Below are 23,710 nucleotides of genomic sequence, written 5' to 3'. Positions count from 1 at the left end.
GGCTCAGCCGGGGTGCGGCCTGACGTCGAGTTCCGGGAAGGCGGTGGAGGTTTCAGTTGTGCTGGGAGGGCGCGGTGCAGAGAGCGGCTCTCGGCAAGTGAGGCTCCAGCTTCAGCCTACACCATGCGGAACCTGAAGGAGAAGACCGTGGCTATTGTGGAGTGGCTGTTCGAGGACGAGGAGGATGATTCGCAAAACTCGCTGGAGACCGACGGCACCACCTCAGGTACTGGCGGCCTGAGGGCCGAGGCGGGGAGCGACGGGGCCCCGGGGTCGGGTCGCATCGCTGGTGAACCTCCTGCTGGAGGTTCCCGGCCGGCGCCCTCTCGCTGCTTTTCCCTTTGGGTGAGTCTGGGCCTGAGGAGCGTCTCCAAACCGCCCACCCCCGCCGCTCGCTCGCTCGCTCGGGGTCTCCAAACCTCCCCATAATAGGGAGCGTCTCCAAACCTCCCGCTCGGGGAGCGTCTATGAATGCAAATTTGGTTTGCCCAGTCTATATGTAGATTAAAGTCCCCCATGATTACTGTACTACCATTGTTACATGCGCTTCTAATTTCCTGATTTATACTCTGCCCTACATTACAATTACTGTTTGGTGGCCTATAAACAACTCCCACCAATGTTTTCTGCCCCTTGCTGTTTTTTAGCTCCACGCAAACTGATTCTACTTCTTGATTTTCGGAGCTAAGATCCTTTCTCTCGACTGTCTTTATCCCATCCTTTATTATCAGGGCTACCCCTCCTCCTTTTCCATTTTGCCTATCTCTTCTAAAAGTTAAGTATCCTGAAATATTTAGTTCCCAACCTTGGCCACTTTGCAACCTCGTCTCCGTTATGGTTATTAGATCTAACATGTTGATTTTTATCTGCGCTATTAATTCATCTATTTTGTTGCGAATGCTTCGCGCATTTAGATATCGGATTAAAGGACTCAAATTCCTGTGTCTCGGTGACGCTGACAGCCCTGCGAGAGTCTATATTCTTCTTACTCACCCTGCCATTTTCCTTCAATCTATCTGCTTCTATGGATTCTATTTCTGCATGGGACGAGCCTAGTTGAGATCTTAAAATCTCCAGGACCCCTTTTGGTGAATCAGCTGAATGGATGAAATCCCCCGTCAAGTGCCGACCCACCTGCTTTCAAAATGGGCAGTCTGGTTTTGGGCTTGGTTGCCTGGCAATTATTTTGGAGATCGAAGTCTGGGCATCCAGTGTCTGGCTTTCCTCTTCATCCATTCACACACAAACCAGAAATACATTGTATATCAATCTGGAGCCGGAAATTACAAGGGATTTGAGGTGGAATGGAAAGGATACATAAGAAATAGGAGTAGGCCATACGGCCCCACGAGCCTGCTCCGCCATTCTGTAAGATCAAGGCTGATCTTCGACTTGAACTCCACTTTCCCGCCCGATCCCAATATCCTTATTTGCCCTTAAGAGTCCAAAAATCTAATAAGAATATAAGATACAAGAGTGAGAGATGAGGAGTGACTGAGGTGGTCATGCATAGCAGTGGAAAGATCATCTTGGGTAACACCACTTTGTGGGAAAGACACAAGATTTACAAGGCAGCATTTTATGAGAAAGAGCTTGATTTGGGCACCAGGGCCTTTTACAGAGATTGTTGGAAACAGACAGAAATTACTTTTTAAGGCATTCGAATATAATGTGATATCACTACTCAGAATTAATTTTGAAATAGTTAAAAAAAAAGTATTAAAAAAATCATCTTGTTAGGACAAAATGATCAAAAGGTGCACTTAATATAATTCATGATTGACTACACAAGGAACATGGGGACAGTATGCACATGGTACAGTGCACAGGCGCCCATGTATACAATTACTGCGTGTACCCGTGTCTAATGCTCCCCATTAATATAATTACTGCGTGTACCCGTGTCTAATGCTCCCCATTAATATAATTACTGCGTGTACCCGTGTCTAATGCTCCCCATTAATACAATTACTGCGTGTACCTGTGTCTAATGCTCCCCATTAATATAATTACTGCGTGTACCCGTGTCTAATGCTCCCCATTAATACAATTACTGCGTGTACCCGTGTCTAATGCTCCCCATTAATACAATTACTGCGTGTACCCGTGTCTAATGCTCCCCATTAATACAATTACTGTGTGTACCCGTGTCTAATGCTCCCCATTAATACAATTACTGCGTGTACCCATGTCTAATGCTCCCCATTAATACAATTACTGTGTGTACCTGTGTCTAATGCTCCCCATTAATACAATTACTGCATGTACCCGTGTCTAATGCTCCCCATTAATACAATTACTGCGTGTACCCATGTCTAATGCTCCCCATTAATACAATTACTGTGTGTACCTGTGTCTAATGCTCCCCATTAATACAATTACTGCATGTACCCGTGTCTAATGCTCCCCATTAATACAATTACTGCGTGTACCCGTGTCTAATGCTCCCCATTAATACAATTACTGTGTGTACCTGTGTCTAATGCTCCCCATTAATACAATTACTGCGTGTACCCGTGTCTAATGCTCCCCATTAATTAATACAATTACTGCGTGTACCCGTGTCTAATGCTCCCATTAATACAATTACTGCGTGTACCCGTGTCTAATGCTCCCCATCAATACAATTACTGCGTGTACCCGTGTCTAATGCTCCCCATTAATACAATTACTGTGTGTACCTGTGTCTAATGCTCCCCATTAATACAATTACTGCGTGTACCCGTGTCTAATGCTCCCCATTAATACAATTACTGTGTGTACCCGTGTCTAATGCTCCCCATTAATACAATTACTGCGTGTACCTGTGTCTAATGCTCCCCATTAATACAATTACTGCGTGTACCCGTGTCTAATGCTCCCCATTAATACAATTACTGCGTGTACCCGTGTCTAATGCTCCCCATTAATACAATTACTGTGTGTACCTGTGTCTAATGCTCCCCATTAATACAATTACTGCGTGTACCCGTGTCTACTGCTCCCCATTAATACAATTACTGCGTGTACCCGTGTCTAATGCTCCCCATTAATACAATTACTGCGTGTACCCGTGTCTAATGCTCCCCATTAATACAATTACTGCGTGTACCCGTGTCTAATGCTCCCCATTAATACAATTACTGCGTGTACCCGTGTCTAATGCTCCCCATTAATACAATTACTGCGTGTACCCGTGTCTAATGCTCCCCATTAATACAATTACTGCGTGTACCCGTGTCTAATGCTCCCCATTAATACAATTACTGCGTGTACCCGTGTCTAATGCTCCCCATTAATACAATTACTGCGTGTACCCGTGTCTAATGCTCCCCATTAATACAATTACTGCATGTACCCGTGTCTAATGCTCCCCATTAATACAATTACTGCGTGTACCCGTGTCTAATGCTCCCCATTAATACAATTACTGCGTGTACCCGTGTCTAATGCTCCCCATTAATACAATTACTGCGTGTACCCGTGTCTAATGCTCCCCATTAATACAATTACTGTGTGTACCCGTGTCTAATGCTCCCCATTAATACAATTACTGTGTGTACCCGTGTCTAATGCTCCCCATTAATACAATTACTGCGTGTACCCGTGTCTAATGCTCCCCATTAATACAATTACTGCGTGTACCCGTGTCTAATGCTCCCCATCAATACAATTACTGCGTGTACCCGTGTCTAATGCTCCCCATCAATACAATTACTGCGTGTACCCGTGTCTAATGCTCCCCATCAATACAATTACTGCGTGTACCCGTGTCTAATGCTCCCCATTAATACAATTACTGCGTGTACCCGTGTCTAATGCTCCCCATTAATACAATTACTGCGTGTACCCGTGTCTAATGCTCCCCATTAATACAATTACTGCGTGTACCCGTGTCTAATGCTCCCCATTAATACAATTACTGTGTGTACCTGTGTCTAATGCTCCCCATTAATACAATTACTGCGTGTACCCGTGTCTAATGCTCCCCATTAATACAATTACTGCGTGTACCCGTGTCTAATGCTCCCCATTAATACAATTACTGCGTGTACCCGTGTCTAATGCTCCCCATTAATACAATTACTGTGTGTACCCGTGTCTAATGCTCCCCATTAATACAATTACTGCGTGTACCCGTGTCTAATGCTCCCCATTAATACAATTACTGCGTGTACCCGTGTCTAATGCTCCCCATTAATACAATTACTGCGTGTACCCGTGTCTAATGCTCCCCATTAATACAATTACTGCGTGTACCCGTGTCTAATGCTCCCCATTAATACAATTACTGCGTGTACCCGTGTCTAATGCTCCCCATTAATACAATTACTGCGTGTACCCGTGTCTAATGCTCCCCATTAATACAATTACTGTGTGTACCCGTGTCTAATGCTCCCCATTAATACAATTACTGTGTGTACCTGTGTCTAATGCTCCCCATTAATACAATTACTGCGTGTACCCGTGTCTAATGCTCCCCATTAATACAATTACTGTGTGTACCCGTGTCTAATGCTCCCCATTAATACAATTACTGTGTGTACCCGTGTCTAATGCTCCCCATTAATACAATTACTGCGTGTACCTGTGTCTAATGCTCCCCATTAATACAATTACTGCGTGTACCCGTGTCTAATGCTCCCCATTAATACAATTACTGCGTGTACCCGTGTCTAATGCTCCCCATTAATACAATTACTGCGTGTACCTGTGTCTAATGCTCCCCATTAATACAATTACTGTGTGTACCCGTGTCTAATGCTCCCCATCAATACAATTACTGCGTGTACCCGTGTCTAATGCTCCCCATTAATACAATTACTGCGTGTACCCGTGTCTAATGCTCCCCATTAATACAATTACTGCGTGTACCCGTGTCTAATGCTCCCCATTAATACAATTACTGTGTGTACCCGTGTCTAATGCTCCCCATTAATACAATTACTGCGTGTACCCGTGTCTAATGCTCCCCATTAATACAATTACTGTGTGTACCCGTGTCTAATGCTCCCCATCAATACAATTACTGCGTGTACCCGTGTCTAATGCTCCCCATTAATACAATTACTGCGTGTACCCGTGTCTAATGCTCCCCATTAATACAATTACTGCGTGTACCCGTGTCTAATGCTCCCCATTAATACAATTACTGCGTGTACCCGTGTCTAATGCTCCCCATTAATACAATTACTGCGTGTACCCGTGTCTAATGCTCCCCATTAATACAATTACTGTGTACCCGTGTCTAATGCTCCCCATTAATATAATTACTGCGTGTACCCGTGTCTAATGCTCCCCATTAATACAATTACTGTGTACCCGTGTCTAATGCTCCCCATTAATACAATTACTGTGTGTACCCGTGTCTAATGCTCCCCATTAATACAATTACTGCGTGTACCCGTGTCTAATGCTCCCCATTAATACAATTACTGCGTGTACCCGTGTCTAATGCTCCCCATTAATACAATTACTGCGTGTACCCGTGTCTAATGCTCCCCATTAATACAATTACTGCGTGTACCCGTGTCTAATGCTCCCCATTAATACAATTACTGCGTGTACCCGTGTCTAATGCTCCCCATGTATACAATTACTGCGTGTACCTGTGTCTAATGCTCCCCATTAATACAATTACTGCGTGTACCCGTGTCTAATGCTCCCCATTAATACAATTACTGCGTGTACCCGTGTCTAATGCTCCCCATTAATACAATTACTGCGTGTACCCGTGTCTAATGCTCCCCATTAATACAATTACTGCGTGTACCCGTGTCTAATGCTCCCCATTAATACAATTACTGCGTGTACCCGTGTCTAATGCTCCCCATTAATACAATTACTGTGTGTACCCGTGTCTAATGCTCCCCATTAATACAATTACTGCGTGTACCCGTGTCTAATGCTCCCCATTAATACAATTACTGCGTGTACCCGTGTCTAATTCTCCCCATTAATACAATTACTGCGTGTACCCGTGTCTAATGCTCCCCATTAATACAATTACTGCGTGTACCCGTGTCTAATGCTCCCCATTAATACAATTACTGCGTGTACCCGTGTCTAATGCTCCCCATTAATACAATTACTGCGTGTACCCGTGTCTAATGCTCCCCATTAATACAATTACTGCGTGTACCCGTGTCTAATGCTCCCCATTAATACAATTACTGTGTACCCGTGTCTAATGCTCCCCATTAATACAATTACTGCGTGTACCCGTGTCTAATGCTCCCCATTAATACAATTACTGCGTGTACCCGTGTCTAATGCTCCCCATTAATACAATTACTGTGTACCCGTGTCTAATGCTCCCCATTAATACAATTACTGCGTGTACCCGTGTCTAATGCTCCCCATTAATACAATTACTGTGTACCCGTGTCTAATGCTCCCCATTAATACAATTACTGCGTGTACCCGTGTCTAATGCTCCCCATTAATACAATTACTGCGTGTACCCGTGTCTAATGCTCCCCATTAATTAATACAATTACTGCGTGTACCCGTGTCTAATGCTCCCCATTAATACAATTACTGCGTGTACCCGTGTCTAATGCTCCCCATTAATACAATTACTGCGTGTACCCGTGTCTAATCCTCCCCATTAATACAATTACTGCGTGTACCCGTGTCTAATGCTCCCCATCAATACAATTACTGCATGTACCCGTGTCTAATGCTCCCCATTAATACAATTACTGCGTGTACCTGTGTCTAATGCTCCCCATTAATACAATTACTGCATGTACCCGTGTCTAATGCTCCCCATTAATTAATACAATTACTGCGTGTACCCGTGTCTAATGCTCCCCATCAATACAATTACTGCGTGTACCCGTGTCTAATGCTCCCCATCAATACAATTACTGCGTGTACCCGTGTCTAATGCTCCCCATTAATACAATTACTGCGTGTACCCGTGTCTAATGCTCCCCATTAATACAATTACTGCGTGTACCCGTGTCTAATGCTCCCCATCAATACAATTACTGCGTGTACCCGTGTCTAATGCTCCCCATTAATACAATTACTGCATGTACCCGTGTCTAATGCTCCCCATTAATACAATTACTGCGTGTACCCGTGTCTAATGCTCCCCATTAATACAATTACTGCGTGTACCCGTGTCTAATGCTCCCCATTAATACAATTACTGTGTGTACCCGTGTCTAATGCTCCCCATTAATACAATTACTGCATGTACCCGTGTCTAATGCTCCCCATTAATACAATTACTGCATGTACCCGTGTCTAATGCTCCCCATTAATACAATTACTGCGTGTACCTGTGTCTAATGCTCCCCATTAATTAATACAATTACTGCGTGTACCCGTGTCTAATGCTCCCCATCAATACAATTACTGCGTGTACCCGTGTCTAATGCTCCCCATTAATACAATTACTGCGTGTACCCGTGTCTAATGCTCCCCATTAATACAATTACTGTGTGTACCCGTGTCTAATGCTCCCCATTAATTAATACAATTACTGTGTGTACCCGTGTCTAATGCTCCCCATTAATTAATACAATTACTGCGTGTACCCGTGTCTAATGCTCCCCATTAATACAATTACTGCATGTACCCGTGTCTAATGCTCCCCATTAATACAATTACTGTGTACCCGTGTCTAATGCTCCCCATTAATACAATTACTGCGTGTACCCGTGTCTAATGCTCCCCATTAATACAATTACTGCGTGTACCCGTGTCTAATGCTCCCCATTAATACAATTACTGCGTGTACCCGTGTCTAATGCTCCCCATTAATACAATTACTGTGTGTACCTGTGTCTAATGCTCCCCATGTATACAATTACTGTGTGTACCCGTGTCTAATGCTCCCCATTAATACAATTACTGCATGTACCCGTGTCTAATGCTCCCCATCAATACAATTACTGCGTGTACCCGTGTCTAATGCTCCCCATTAATACAATTACTGCATGTACCCGTGTCTAATGCTCCCCATTAATACAATTACTGTGTGTACCTGTGTCTAATGCTCCCCATGTATACAATTACTGTGTGTACCCGTGTCTAATGCTCCCCATTAATACAATTACTGCGTGTACCCGTGTCTAATGCTCCCCATTAATACAATTACTGCATGTACCCGTGTCTAATGCTCCCCATCAATACAATTACTGCGTGTACCCGTGTCTAATGCTCCCCATTAATACAATTACTGCATGTACCCGTGTCTAATGCTCCCCATTAATACAATTACTGTGTGTACCTGTGTCTAATGCTCCCCATGTATACAATTACTGTGTGTACCTGTGTCTAATGCTCCCCATTAATACAATTACTGTGTGTACCCGTGTCTAATGCTCCCCATGTATACAATTACTGTGTACCCGTGTCTAATGCTCCCCATTAATACAATTACTGTGTGTACCCGTGTCTAATGCTCCCCATGTATACAATTACTGCGTGTACCTGTGTCTAATGCTCCCCATTAATACAATTACTGCGTGTACCCGTGTCTAATGCTCCCCATTAATTAATACAATTACTGCGTGTACCCGTGTCTAATGCTCCCCATTAATATAATTACTGTGTGTACCCGTGTCTAATGCTCCCCATGTATACAATTACTGCGTGTACCCGTGTCTAATGCTCCCCATGTATACAATTACTGCGTGTACCTGTGTCTAATGCTCCCCATGTATACAATTACTGTGTACCCGTGTCTAATGCTCCCCATTAATACAATTACTGTGTGTACCTGTGTCTAATGCTCCCCATTAATACAATTACTGTGTGTACCTGTGTCTAATGCTCCCCATTAATTAATACAATTACTGCATGTACCCGTGTCTAATGCTCCCCATTAATACAATTACTGCGTGTACCCGTGTCTAATGCTCCCCATTAATACAATTACTGCGTGTACCCGTGTCTAATGCTCCCCATTAATACAATTACTGCGTGTACCCGTGTCTAATGCTCCCCATTAATACAATTACTGCGTGTACCCGTGTCTAATGCTCCCCATTAATTAATACAATTACTGCGTGTACCTGTGTCTAATGCTCCCCATTAATACAATTACTGCGTGTACCCGTGTCTAATGCTCCCCATTAATACAATTACTGCGTGTACCCGTGTCTAATGCTCCCCATTAATACAATTACTGCGTGTACCCGTGTCTAATGCTCCCCATTAATACAATTACTGTGTGTACCCGTGTCTAATGCTCCCCATTAATACAATTACTGCATGTACCCGTGTCTAATGCTCCCCATTAATTAATACAATTACTGCGTGTACCCGTGTCTAATGCTCCCCATTAATACAATTACTGCGTGTACCCGTGTCTAATGCTCCCCATGTATACAATTACTGCGTGTACCTGTGTCTAATGCTCCCCATTAATACAATTACTGCGTGTACCTGTGTCTAATGCTCCCCATTAATTAATACAATTACTGCGTGTACCTGTGTCTAATGCTCCCCATTAATACAATTACTGCGTGTACCCGTGTCTAATGCTCCCCATTAATACAATTACTGCGTGTACCCGTGTCTAATGCTCCCCATTAATTAATACAATTACTGCGTGTACCCGTGTCTAATGCTCCCCATTAATACAATTACTGCGTGTACCCGTGTCTAATGCTCCCCATTAATTAATACAATTACTGTGTACCCGTGTCTAATGCTCCCCATTAATACAATTACTGCGTGTACCCGTGTCTAATGCTCCCCATTAATTAATACAATTACTGCGTGTACCCGTGTCTAATGCTCCCCATTAATACAATTACTGTGTGTACCCGTGTCTAATGCTCCCCATTAATACAATTACTGTGTGTACCTGTGTCTAATGCTCCCCATTAATACAATTACTGTGTGTACCTGTGTCTAATGCTCCCCATTAATACAATTACTGTGTACCCGTGTCTAATGCTCCCCATTAATACAATTACTGCGTGTACCCGTGTCTAATGCTCCCCATTAATTAATACAATTACTGCGTGTACCCGTGTCTAATGCTCCCCATTAATTAATACAATTACTGTGTGTACCCGTGTCTAATGCTCCCCATTAATACAATTACTGTGTGTACCCGTGTCTAATGCTCCCCATTAATACAATTACTGTGTGTACCCGTGTCTAATGCTCCCCATTAATACAATTACTGTGTGTACCCGTGTCTAATGCTCCCCATTAATACAATTACTGCGTGTACCCGTGTCTAATGCTCCCCATTAATTAATACAATTACTGCGTGTACCCGTGTCTAATGCTCCCCATTAATTAATACAATTACTGCGTGTACCCGTGTCTAATGCTCCCCATTAATTAATACAATTACTGCGTGTACCTGTGTCTAATGCTCCCCATTAATACAATTACTGTGTGTACCCGTGTCTAATGCTCCCCATTAATTAATACAATTACTGCGTGTACCCGTGTCTAATGCTCCCCATTAATACAATTACTGTGTGTACCCGTGTCTAATGCTCCCCATTAATACAATTACTGCGTGTACCCGTGTCTAATGCTCCCCATTAACACAATTACTGTGTGTACCCGTGTCTAATGCTCCCCATTAATACAATTACTGCGTGTACCCGTGTCTAATGCTCCCCATTAACACAATTACTGTGTGTACCCGTGTCTAATGCTCCCCATTAACACAATTACTGTGTGTACCCGTGTCTAATGCTCCCCATTAATACAATTACTGCGTGTACCCGTGTCTAATGCTCCCCATTAACACAATTACTGCGTGTACCCGTGTCTAATGCTCCCCATTAACGCAATTACTGTGTGTACCCGTGTCTAATGCTCCCCATCAATACAATTACTGTGTGTACCCGTGTCTAATGCTCCCCATTAATACAATTACTGCATGTACCCGTGTCTAATGCTCCCCATTAATACAATTACTGTGTGTACCCGTGTCTAATGCTCCCCATTAATACAATTACTGTGTGTACCCGTGTCTAATGCTCCCCATTAATACAATTACTGCGTGTACCCGTGTCTAATGCTCCCCATTAATACAATTACTGCATGTACCCGTGTCTAATGCTCCCCATTAATACAATTACTGTGTGTACCCGTGTCTAATGCTCCCCATTAATACAATTACTGCGTGTACCCGTGTCTAATGCTCCCCATTAATACAATTACTGCGTGTACCCGTGTCTAATTCTCCCCATTAATACAATTACTGCGTGTACCCGTGTCTAATGCTCCCCATTAATACAATTACTGCGTGTACCCGTGTCTAATTCTCCCCATTAATACAATTACTGCGTGTACCCGTGTCTAATGCTCCCCATTAATACAATTACTGCGTGTACCCGTGTCTAATGCTCCCCATTAATACAATTACTGCGTGTACCCGTGTCTAATGCTCCCCATTAATACAATTACTGCGTGTACCCGTGTCTAATGCTCCCCATTAATACAATTACTGCGTGTACCCGTGTCTAATGCTCCCCATGTATACAATTACTGCGTGTACCCGTGTCTAATGCTCCCCATCAATACAATTACTGCGTGTACCCGTGTCTAATGCTCCCCATTAATACAATTACTGCGTGTACCCGTATCTAATGCTCCCCATTAATACAATTACTGCGTGTACCCGTGTCTAATGCTCCCCATTAATACAATTACTGCGTGTACCCGTGTCTAATGCTCCCCATCAATACAATTACTGCGTGTACCCGTGTCTAATGCTCCCCATTAATACAATTACTGCGTGTACCCGTGTCTAATGCTCCCCATTAATACAATTACTGCGTGTACCCGTGTCTAATGCTCCCCATTAATACAATTACTGCGTGTACCCGTGTCTAATGCTCCCCATCAATACAATTACTGCGTGTACCCGTGTCTAATGCTCCCCATTAATACAATTACTGTGTGTACCCGTGTCTAATGCTCCCCATTAATACAATTACTGCGTGTACCCGTGTCTAATGCTCCCCATTAATACAATTACTGCGTGTACCCGTGTCTAATGCTCCCCATCAATACAATTACTGCGTGTACCCGTGTCTAATGCTCCCCATTAATACAATTACTGTGTGTACCCGTGTCTAATGCTCCCCATTAATTAATACAATTACTGCGTGTACCCGTGTCTAATGCTCCCCATCAATACAATTACTGCGTGTACCCGTGTCTAATGCTCCCCATTAATACAATTACTGCGTGTACCTGTGTCTAATTCTCCCCATCAATACAATTACTGCGTGTACCCGTGTCTAATGCTCCCCATTAATACAATTACTGCGTGTACCCGTGTCTAATGCTCCCCATTAATACAATTACTGCGTGTACCTGTGTCTAATGCTCCCCATCAATACAATTACTGCGTGTACCCGTGTCTAATGCTCCCCATTAATTAATACAATTACTGCGTGTACCCGTGTCTAATGCTCCCCATCAATACAATTACTGCGTGTACCCGTGTCTAATGCTCCCCATCAATACAATTACTGCGTGTACCCGTGTCTAATGCTCCCCATTAATTAATACAATTACTGCGTGTACCCGTGTCTAATGCTCCCCATTAATACAATTACTGCGTGTACCCGTGTCTAATGCTCCCCATTAATACAATTACTGCGTGTACCCGTGTCTAATGCTCCCCATTAATACAATTACTGCGTGTACCCGTGTCTAATGCTCCCCATTAATTAATACAGTTACTGCGTGTACCTGTGTCTAATGCTCCCCATCAATACAATTACTGCGTGTACCCGTGTCTAATGCTCCCCATTAACACAATTACTGCGTGTACCCGTGTCTAATGCTCCCCATTAACACAATTACTGCGTGTACCCGTGTCTAATGCTCCCCATTAATTAATACAATTACTGCGTGTACCCGTGTCTAATGCTCCCCATCAATACAATTACTGCGTGTACCTGTGTCTAATGCTCCCCATTAATACAATTACTGCATGTACCCGTGTCTAATGCTCCCCATTAATTAATACAATTACTGTGTGTACCCGTGTCTAATGCTCCCCATTAATACAATTACTGCGTGTACCCGTGTCTAATGCTCCCCATTAATACAATTACTGCGTGTACCCGTGTCTAATGCTCCCCATTAATACAATTACTGCGTGTACCCGTGTCTAATGCTCCCCATTAATACAATTACTGCGTGTACCCGTGTCTAATGCTCCCCATCAATACAATTACTGTGTGTACCCGTGTCTAATGCTCCCCATTAATACAATTACTGCGTGTACCCGTGTCTAATGCTCCCCATTAACACAATTACTGCGTGTACCCGTGTCTAATGCTCCCCATTAATACAATTACTGCGTGTACCCGTGTCTAATGCTCCCCATTAATACAATTACTGTGTGTACCCGTGTCTAATGCTCCCCATTAATACAATTACTGCGTGTACCCGTGTCTAATGCTCCCCATTAATACAATTACTGCGTGTACCCGTGTCTAATGCTCCCCATTAATACAATTACTGTGTGTACCCATGTCTAATGCTCCCCATTAATACAATTACTGTGTTTACCCGTGTCTAATGCTCCCCATTAATACAATTACTGCGTGTGTCCGTGTCTCATGCTCCCCATTAACACAATTACTGCGTGTACCCGTGTCTAATGCTCCCCATTAATACAATTACTGTGTTTACCCGTGTACACGATCTAAATCCCCACTGTGCTGAGTTGGGGCAGCAGCTGACATCAGTTGGGAGTGCTTCACTGAGGCAGGTATCTGTTTTCCTTGGGTGGAATGGTTTTTAAAAAATTTATATTGAGCACGTATCACTCTCTTCCCCCCGCACATAGTTAAACTAGATGAATGACTTATTCTCACTATTCCCACCTTAAAGAACATAGTACAAAAAGAGAAGAGCCTCACAACCTGCTGAATTTCTCCAGCTTTTTCTGTTTTTATTAAAGAACATGGTCTTCACTTTTGGTCAGCATGCCACAAAAAGACAGACTTGTGCTCGATGAGGTACAGGCGAGAGAGACAAGACTGATCCCTGGTGTACAGACCGTTTATGACGTTTCTCCAGGGTTTTCCCAGAACTTACGGCAGACAATTGTATGAACCCCATGTGTCAACCTGCTCCCAGATCCCTTTATCCCCCCCTTTCCTTCATCCACCTATCTAACCTATTCTTAAATGTTGACATGGTCTGTGGTGAAAGGTTTGAGCCCCAGCGAGTGGAGACTAGAATATGGTCTCTAAATACTGGGTTGACATCCCATGGGATGCTCGTGTCTGGACGGAGTGACCACTGGCTCAGTGGGTTGGGTTCGGGCCCCAGTAAACGGAGACCGGCTCTCAATATTTAATTGATGTTCAGTGGGGGTACTTAATCCGATGGGTGCGGGTGTGTCCCCCTCCGCCCAGCACAATCCCATTGTAAGGGTAGATGGGGCTCTTTGGCCTTGGTTGCAACCCTTCCAGGCAAAGGTACTCCAAAGATAAACACTGTGAGGAAGACAAGAAGAAACCACCTCAGCTACTCTTCTGTAGTAAGTGGCTCAAGACTCTCAAGTGTGAGACTTAAGATAGGACCTGCCCTAGCGAACAACACAATGTTCTGACCATAAAACCCAATATTCCATTACCAGAGTTGTTTCTATTGGGCCAGAAATCCATCCTATTGGGACAGAAGTGAGGAGAGGATTTCATTGTGTTCCTGGTTCATTTATAACACATTTTGTGTTTTTGCATTCCAGAGGATGAGGCAATCCTCAATGTAGCTCGCTGTCTGCGGAAGCTGGGGGATGAGTACAATGAATTGATTCAGCCACACATGAAGGAACTTAAGCCAAAGTTACATGAGCTGGTAAAGGATCAGGTATGTAGGGCATCTTTAGAGCTACATGTGGAGCCTTGGTAGATGCAGCAAGTTTTGATGTGTTTTGCACACACAGGAACAAGCAGCTATTACTGCAGTTTGATCACAGCTCAACAGTATCTTGGTTGCTGGGCTGGTAGGTCATCTGCCTGCCAGCTCATCAGTGTTAACTTGGTGTTGCTTCCCCTTCCTTTCTACATGAATAAATCATACAGGCCAACTCGCAAAAGCTAACTAATAGTTTTAATAAAACTGACACCTCAAGATGGGCCCAATTATAAACCTGCCATGTGTGTAAGCAGATTGCAAAGCTTGTGTAACTAATTAAGTAGTCGACATTGCTTCACTTATTGGAGGAAAAAGCAACATAAGAACGTGAAAACCTAAAGGGGAAATCCAGATGTTGAATACACAAAATTGGTGGTGCATTTCCGGGGGGGGGGCGGGTGGTGTCCAGGGACATGCTCCGTCAAAAGAAATTACATTTGTACATTTAAAATTGACACATTATGGTTTACTTTAAGTATTTTCATTCTTTGCAATTAAAAGATTTTAATTTTAAAAAACAGGACCATTTAGAATTTCCCAGAGACAGTGTACCACAAATGCTGTGTAATTGTTACTGGGTAAGGCAGTTATAGGAGGTACGACCCCATCACTCCTTCATCCCATACTTAGGGCAAGTGATTTGTTATTGCTCAGAGAGTGGCATTTCATCATCTTCAGGACTTACTCAATATTATGGAGCTGAGTTTTCAAACTGTGCTACATATAATAGGGTTTAACTACTTCATTCCATCCCGGGAAAGGGGGGGGCGGGCAAGAGGATCAGTCTGTTGTAACACTGTACTGGGGACGATAGGAAGGGGATCAGTCTGTTGTAACACTGTACAGTGGGTGAGAGGAAGGGGATCAGTCTGTTGTAACACTGTACAGTGGGGACGAGAGGAAGGGGATCAGTCTGTTGTAACACTGTACAGGGGACGAGAGGAAGGGGTTCAGTCTGTTGTAACACTGTATAGTGGGCGAGAGGAAGGGGATCAGTGTTGTAACACTGTACAGTGGGCGAGAGGAAGGGGATCAGTCTGTTGTAACACTGTACAGTGGGGACGAGAGGAAGGGGATCAGTCTGTTGTAACACTACAGTGGGCGAGAGGAAGGGGATCAGTCTGTTGTAACATTGTACAGTGGGCGAGAGGAAGGGGATCAGTCTGTTGTAACACTGTACAGTGGGCGAGAGGAAGGGGATCAGTCTGTTGTAACACTGTACAGTGGGCGAGAGGAAGGGGATCAGTCTGTTGTAACACTGTACAGTTGGCGAGAGGAAGGGGATCAGTCTGTTGTAACATTGTACAGTGGGCGAGAGGAAGGGGATCAGTCTGTTGTAACACTACAGTGGGCGAGAGGAAGGGGATCAGTCTGTTGTAACATTGTACAGTGGGCGAGAGGAAGGGGATCAGTCTGTTGTAACATTGTACAGTGGGCGAGAGGAAGGGGATCAGTCTGTTGTAACACTGTACAGTGGGCGAGAGGAAGGGGATCAGTCTGTTGTAACACTGTACAGTTGGCGAGAGGAAGGGGATCAGTGTTGTAACATTGTACAGGGGGCGAGGGGAGAGGATCAGTCTGTTGTAACACTATAGTGGGCGAGAGGAAGGGGATCAGTCTGTTGTAACACTGTACAGTGGGCGAGAGGGGAGAGGATCAGTCTGTTGTAACACTGTACAGGGGGCGAGGGGAGGGGATCAGTCTGTTGTAACACTACAGGGGGCGAGGGGAGGGGATCAGTCTGTTGTAACACTGTACAGGGGGCGAGGGGAGAGGATCAGTCTGTTGTAACACTGTACAGTGGGCGAGAGGAAGGGGATCAGTCTGTTGTAACACTGTACAGTGGGCGAGAGGAAGGGGATCAGTCTGTTGTAACACTACAGTGGGCGAGAGGGGAGGGGATCAGTCTGTTGTAACCCTGTACAGTGGGCGAGAGGAAGGGGATCAGTCTGTTGTAACACTGTACAGTGGGCGAGAGGAAGGGGATCAGTCTGTTGTAACACTGTACAGTGGGCGAGAGGAAGGGGATCAGTCTGTTGTAACACTGTACAGTGGGCGAGAGGAAGGGGATCAGTCTGTTGTAACACTGTGCAGTAGACTGTGGAACATTAACCTCCCTCATTGTTACAGATGTTCAGGTCTTCGAGTCAGATATTCTCTCATATTTGGTCGCTTCAGTGGTCCGGAGTGCACTTTTACTGCCCAGTATCTAGTCAAACGTTAGCATGACCCAGGGATTTTAACAGAGAACCCGTGCCGCATATGCTGGCTAATGTAATCTTGCACGTCCTACCATGTGCATTCTCTGGTCTTTATAAAAGGCGGACTGAAAAACAGTACCATTTGGATTTTCCCAGAGACGCTGTACCACAAATTTGTTGCTCGTCGCACAGACGAGACACAACTGCATACCAACAGACTGGTTTATTTTACATAAAATACATGAATGAACAGAGTACAGTTTTCTGTGAGATCCAGCACTTTCTGATACTCCTTCTTTCATGAAAAAATAACAACGCTGTAACTCTACTGATAGTCTAGCTAAAAGCTAGCTATTTCAAAGGTAACTGACACTCCCTGGATTCACTCCAGCTGGTGTCTGTGAGAGAGTGGACATCGAAAGGCTAGCAGAATGGGCAGACAAGTGGCAGAAGGAATTTAACACAGAAGTGTGAGGTGATGCATTTTGGCAGAAGGAACAGGGAGAGGCAATATACACTTAATAGCACAGTTTTAAAGACTGTGTGCAGGGTCAGAGGGACCTGGGAGTTAATGTGCCTAGGTCCCTGAAGGTGGCAGGACATATTGAGAGAGTGGTTAGCAAAGCATACGGGATCTTGGGCTTCATAAATAGAGGACTAGGGGACACAGATTTAAGGTTGTGGGCAAGAGATACGGGGGATGTGAGGAAAAACATTTTTACGCAGCGAGTGGTGAGGACCTGGAACTCGCTGCCGACTGAAGTGGTGGAAGCGGAGACTGGATAGGCATTTGAGGGAAAGAAACTTGCAGGGCTACGGGGACAGAGCAGGGGAATGGGACTGACTGGATTACTCTGCAGAGAGCCGGCACGGACTCAATGGGCCGAATGGCCTCCTTCTGTGCTGTTATGACTGACTCCTCTGAACCCATTCTTAAGTGCGTGTGTGGTTGGTGGGGGTGGGTTTAGGGGTTGGTCTGTTAATCTGTTCCAAATTTGATTCACCCTTAGAACTGTGGGAAATGACATATCCTTCATTGCTGAATAAAGCTGAAAAGGCTGGAGTCTTTCCAGTGTTTCAGAATGACCAGAAATTTACATAAATGAGTTGTCTGCTGCCGGCCACGCCCAGAAACCATTCTATCATCATGGTGTGAAATGCTTGAGAATGTACACAATGATCTTCCTTTTGTTTCTCCATTAACATTTCAAGTTACTATGGCAACAAGTCTGGACTCCATCTCTGCTTACCACAGTGTTGTCAAAGAATGTTGTATTTAACATTACAAGAACATTTTAAGTTAACAAAATTCAGTTCAGGCAATACAAGTAAAACCCAAGTCTTCTACAGCCTAATGATGCTTACTTGCACACACGCTACTCATGCCCCATTCCCAGAATGCACGCTGCCTCGGCCCCTGTCTGTCTCTCTCTCTCTCTCTCTCTCTCTCGAGCTCTTTTCTGAAACTTTCCCCATTTCCTCCCTCTGTATAAATGGTCTTCCGTGCATCCATTCTGTTCTCATTGCCCAGGAAGGATGATTTAGTAGAGTATTTACTCCAAATTTACGTTTTATTTTGATGGGAAAGCAAAACAAAAACACAAGTCAGCGCAATAGGAAAAAAAAGGGCAAAATAACTATAAAAGTTAGGATAAAAGCGAGTTTACCTTTCAGAAATAGAATAGCTGATTAAAGATGATCAAGAAATTACTCTATAGATATCTCGTCATATCCAGGATGGATTTAGCTGTGCGGAGTTCCACTGTTTGTTTTGATAACTCTTTAAAAGCAATTTCTAATGTTCTCTCAAGGGTTTGGAAGTATTTTCTGGCATGGTGACTCAATTGAGCAGCAATCCTGAACTGCAGACACACATGCAACAGCTGGGTCCCGAGATGAACCTCCTGAGAATTGCTGTCGTTCTGGGAATACAGATTGCTAAGGAAGTGCCTAGTCTGCTTCCTACGGTCAAGGTTACCATGGCAGACTTCATCAATACAAGACTGCTGAGCTGGGTTCAACGTTCAGGAGGATGGGTAAGTACAGTGTCCAACCCAATACAATGAGGCTGGTGTGGGGGTTACTTTTTAAAGGGAGGATTTTTGTAGGAAAGCAATTTAAACACAAAAGTGTTTCCTCCTTTTGTGCCTGACCCTTTTAGCTTATCAGAAACCTACTTGGGTATCAGCTTTGGCTGAGTGGTTCAAGTACCGCTCCAGAGCCTTGAGCACATAATCATAATCTAGGCCGACACTTCAGTGCAGTACTGAGGTAGCGCTGCACTGTCAGAGGTGCCGTCTTTCAGATAAGACGTTAAAAGATCCTATGGCACTATTCGAATAAAAGCAGGGGAGTTCTCCTGCTGTCCTGACCAATGTTTAACGCTCAGCCAACATCACTAAAACAGATCAACTAGTCATGTTTGTGTGATCTTGCTGTGCGCAAATTGGCTGCTGCATTTCCCTACAACAGTGACTGCACTTCAAAGTAAGTAATTGGCTGTGAAGTGCTTTGGGACGTCCTGAGGTTGTCCTAGGTCCTGACTTATTGGGTGGAATCGAAGGTACAGCTGCCATCAGTTACAGAACCAGTTAACGTGTAGCTGCTTTTAAACGGGGACAAGTTCTACTAATGCATTGGTTAGTATAGGCAGCTTGTAACAACAGCCATATAAACGAGGCGGTCCCAGTCTATGCTGCATTAGGTAAACTCAGATGGCAATAAAAGATGCTACAATTGGCTTCAATGTCCCTGGGCTAGGGCAGAGGGAGAAAAAAAGTCAGACAAGGTGCTCACTCCTGATTTCATTCCAGGAGTGGGTGAGTGGATAGCAGACAAGATCGGCTCAGCTGTGATGGCCCCATGGTTGACTAGCCTGTCGACGCTCAGTGTTTGGCCTCACACAGTAAGAATGGTTGCTTGGATGAGGTATCTGAAGATATCCAGCAGCTATAGAGTGCACCCCAGCAAGAGGCAGTGACTTTAGAAAGAGGGAGTAGAACTAGAGGAGAAAAGCATCAGGGATTGGCACTGAAATCCAAGGGTCAGTCATTCTCGAACTCACTCGACCAACTGATTGGACAAGAATGCTATGGGGAGACAGCAGGGCAATGGGATTAGTTATTAGATTGATACTGGGCTATGGGGAGCGAGCGGGACTGGGATTAGTTTTAGGTTGATACTGGGCTATGGGGAGCGAGCGGGGCTGGGATTAGTTTTCGGTTGATACTGGGCTATGGGGAGAGCGGGACTGGGATTAGTTTTAGATTGATACTGGGCTATGGGGAGAGAGCGGGGCTGGGATTAGTTTTAGGTTGATACTGGGCTATGGGGAGAGAGCGGGACTGGGATTAGTTTTAGGTTGATACTGGGCTATGGGGAGAGAGCGGGGCTGGGATTAGTTTTAGGTTGATACTGGGCTATGGGGAGCGAGCAGGACTGGGATCAGTTTTAGGTTGATACTGGGCTATGGGGAGAGAGCGGGGCTGGGATTAGTTTTAGGTTGATACTGGGCTATGGGGAGAGAGTGGGACTGGGATTAGTTTTAGGTTGATACTGGGCTATGGGGAGAGAGCGGGACTGGGATTAGTTTTAGGTTGATACTGGGCTATGGGGAGCGAGCAGGACTGGGATCAGTTTTAGGTTGATACTGGGCTATGGGGAGAGAGCAGGACTGGGATTAGTTTTAGGTTGATACTGGGCTATGGGGAGCGAGCAGGACTGGGATCAGTTTTAGGTTGATACTGGGCTATGGGGAGAGAGCAGGACTGGGATTAGTTTTAGGTTGATACTGGGCTATGGGGAGAGAGCGGGACTGGGATTAGTTTTAGGTTGATACTGGGCTATGGGGAGCGAGCAGGGCAGTGGGATTAGTTTTAGGTTGATACTGGGCTATGGGGAGCGAGCGGGGCTGGGATTAGTTTTAGGTTGATACTGGGCTATGGGGAGAGAGCAGGACTGTGATTAGTTTTAGGTTGATACTGGGCTATGGGGAGAGAGCGGGACTGGGATTAGTTTTAGGTTGATACTGGGCTATGGGGAGAGAGCGGGACTGGGATTAGTTTTAGGTTGATACTGGGCTATGGGGAGCGAGCGGGACTGGGATTAGTTTTAGGTTGATACTGGGCTATGGGGAGAGAGCAGGACTGGGATTAGTTTTAGGTTGATACTGGGCTATGGGGAGCGAGCAGGGCAGTGGGATTAGTTTTAGGTTGATACTGGGCTATGGGGAGCGAGCGGGACTGGGATTAGTTTTAGGTTGATACTGGGATTAGTTTTAGGTTGATACTGGGCTATGGGGAGCGAGCGGGACTGGGATTAGTTTTAGGTTGATACTGGGCTATGGGGAGCGAGCAGGGCAGTGGGATTAGTTTGTGATTGCTCTGCTCTGCTGTAAATGTCCATGATTTTCCAAGTATCTGGAGTCCTGTAGATTCTGCAAAATAAGCAGAGAACAGCAAATTCGAGCCAGGCATCGTGACTGCACTAGGGATTGTATCTGGAATAATGCAATGAAGGGTTAGAGATGGAGGGGCTGAAACCCACCTCGGGAGATGGTGAAATTGGAGATGGAATGGCCTGAGAACACCTGGGAGGGTGAAGGGTAAGTTTTGGAGACACAGAGGCTGAAACATGGTGGAGTGCTGGAGAATTGTTCTGCTTTCTGCCGATCCTAAAGTGGCATGCGGCTCGTCTCTGATTAGCAGTAAATAGAATTTCCAACCCTTGATAAGGCCAAGTTACACCCTGTGAAGTGCAGGTTGCACCATCATAGCTGACTGAGCACGCAAGTTAAACTTAATTCCTACTCCACAATTAGAGGGAAATGGGGCTGAATCCTGTTTGTCATGGGAGGAACAGAATAGAAACAGATATGGGACTATCCAAGATTTAGCTAGAAAATTTGACTGGAATTTCTTGTGGTCTGTGTCTTTAATCGGTTGTTTGATGTATTTTTTTTTAGGAGAATCTCTTGTGACCACACACCCGTGATGGGAAGTCAGATTGGTGAAAATATCACATTAAAACAATTCCAAATATAATTAGACATTCAGCTGAAGAACATTCCACATTCCAAGTGCCACGCCACCTTCCAGTACACCGGAGTCTGCCTCGAGAATAAGATGGTTGCCAATCAATCTGACAACCTCCTGCTTACGACCCCTTGCTTTGTGCAGTGGCAGGGGGGTAGGTAGTACAATGGAGACTGAGGACATTGCCCATTTTGGAAGAGTGATACTGCCTTTCCTTTGGGGGGACAGTAATGCACCTGCTGTACATGCACAAGAGCAAATAGAACATTTTGAGGGCGGCCCAAGAGTGAAAGTCACAGCATCTGCTAAACTGCAGCTACTGAAAGTAAGAAAATAAGTGGCTGGGGGAAGTGAGAGCAGCGACAGATGGGGCAGCAGGCCTTTAGCTTCTAGTCACATGAAGTCATTGAATGGATGACTTAGCATGTTTGGTGTTTGAACCAGTTGACTGGATTGGGCTATGGTAGAGAATTGGTTTAATTTGCTTACAAATTCTTAAAACTAATTGATAAAGTTAAAAAAAAATTTACAAAACAGGCCAGATTTTTTTTCAGGGTACTGAGAGCTAGCTGATGTAAATTTGTCAGATTGTGTTTATGGCAAGAATTAGTCATCAAGCTTCTGGTTTCCTCCAGACGTCAGAAAATCCCACAATCAGTTTGGTTTTGACTCATCAATAACCAGCGCCAAAGTCAAACCTTTTAAAATTTGAATATAACAGTTGAAAGGCCCAGAGCCAGCCAAGAGGGAAAGAGATGGTCGAATTAAATCACGTCAAGCTTCGGTTTTTATAAACCAATCTCACTTGCCATGTCAATTGGAAACTTAACACAACAGTCCCACTGTCTCAGGGGGGAAGGCCAGTGTGGCAATGCTCTTGTATATGGAGAATTTATTATTACAGGCATCAAACCAGGTATCCATGTACCTCAAGAAAGTAATGTGGGGCCTGAATATATACCTTCATATACTCAGACTCCGAGTCCCCATGTATCCTCAGGCCTCACATCACAGACTCCAGAAATTGCTATTTGAGGAAGCCTGGTTAAGATAAAGAACCTGCAGTCTGGTGCCAACTCGACTTTCTGTGCGCAGCTTTTAGTTTCTACGATGTTCTTGTCACACTTTTTGCACCCACTCATCATGTTTCTTTATTCAATGTATAAATGTGAAGGGGCCATGGCTTGTTGCACATTGGAGGACAACACGATCATGCTGGAAATCATTTGTATGGCATAATCATCAAGAATGTATCGGAGGCTTAAAGATTTTATATTGCACAGTCATTTTTTAAAAATCAAATGTGTAACCTGGACACTGCTGGCAGTAATAAAATGTGGCTGAATTGTTACTTGTAGTCACGGTGCCTAAATTGTTTAAATAACAGTAAACCAATTCCCATTTTCACAATTCAAGTATGAAGTTTTTCTCAATTCAAAATTGTGGTTTGAAAGCAGAACTTGCTACCACAAGGAGTAGTTGAAACGAATAGCATAAATGCATTTAAGGGGAAGCTAGATAAGCACATGAGGGAGAAATGAATAGAAGGATATGCTGATAAGGTTAGATGAAGAGGAGTGGGACGAGGCTCATGTGGAGCACAGGCATAGTCTGTTT

At 44.4% G+C, this 23,710-nt stretch overlaps 1 protein-coding gene across 1 annotated transcript; it reads left to right on the top strand.

Annotated features, from left to right (window-relative positions):
* Positions 1-23,444, top strand: LOC147105358 (apoptosis regulator BAX-like). The gene is made up of 4 exons (XM_086011650.1): positions 1-226; positions 14,690-14,811; positions 18,872-19,096; positions 22,024-23,444. The coding sequence occupies exons 1-4, from the start codon at positions 124-126 to the stop codon at positions 22,036-22,038; spliced, it is 465 nt and encodes a 154-aa protein (XP_085867776.1). The 5' UTR covers positions 1-123; the 3' UTR covers positions 22,039-23,444.
* The last annotated feature ends 266 nt before the right edge of the window (positions 23,445-23,710 follow it).

This window comes from Somniosus microcephalus, chromosome 18, assembly GCF_052327205.1.
Source record: "Somniosus microcephalus isolate GS21.2 chromosome 18, FLI_Smic_1.0, whole genome shotgun sequence".
Lineage (NCBI taxonomy): Eukaryota > Metazoa > Chordata > Chondrichthyes > Squaliformes > Somniosidae > Somniosus > Somniosus microcephalus.
The sequence above is the reverse complement of the archived record's forward strand: the minus strand, read 5'-3'. Positions and strand labels throughout refer to the sequence as shown.

Coding starts and splice junctions, on each gene's coding strand:
- LOC147105358 (XM_086011650.1), top strand. CDS start 124: ATGCGGAACCTGAAGGAGAAGACCGTGGCTATTGTGGAGTGGCTGTTC. Junction 227..14,689: donor GACCGACGGCACCACCTCAG/GTACTGGCGGCC, acceptor TTTGCATTCCAG/AGGATGAGGCAATCCTCAAT. Junction 14,812..18,871: donor ATGAGCTGGTAAAGGATCAG/GTATGTAGGGCA, acceptor TGTTCTCTCAAG/GGTTTGGAAGTATTTTCTGG.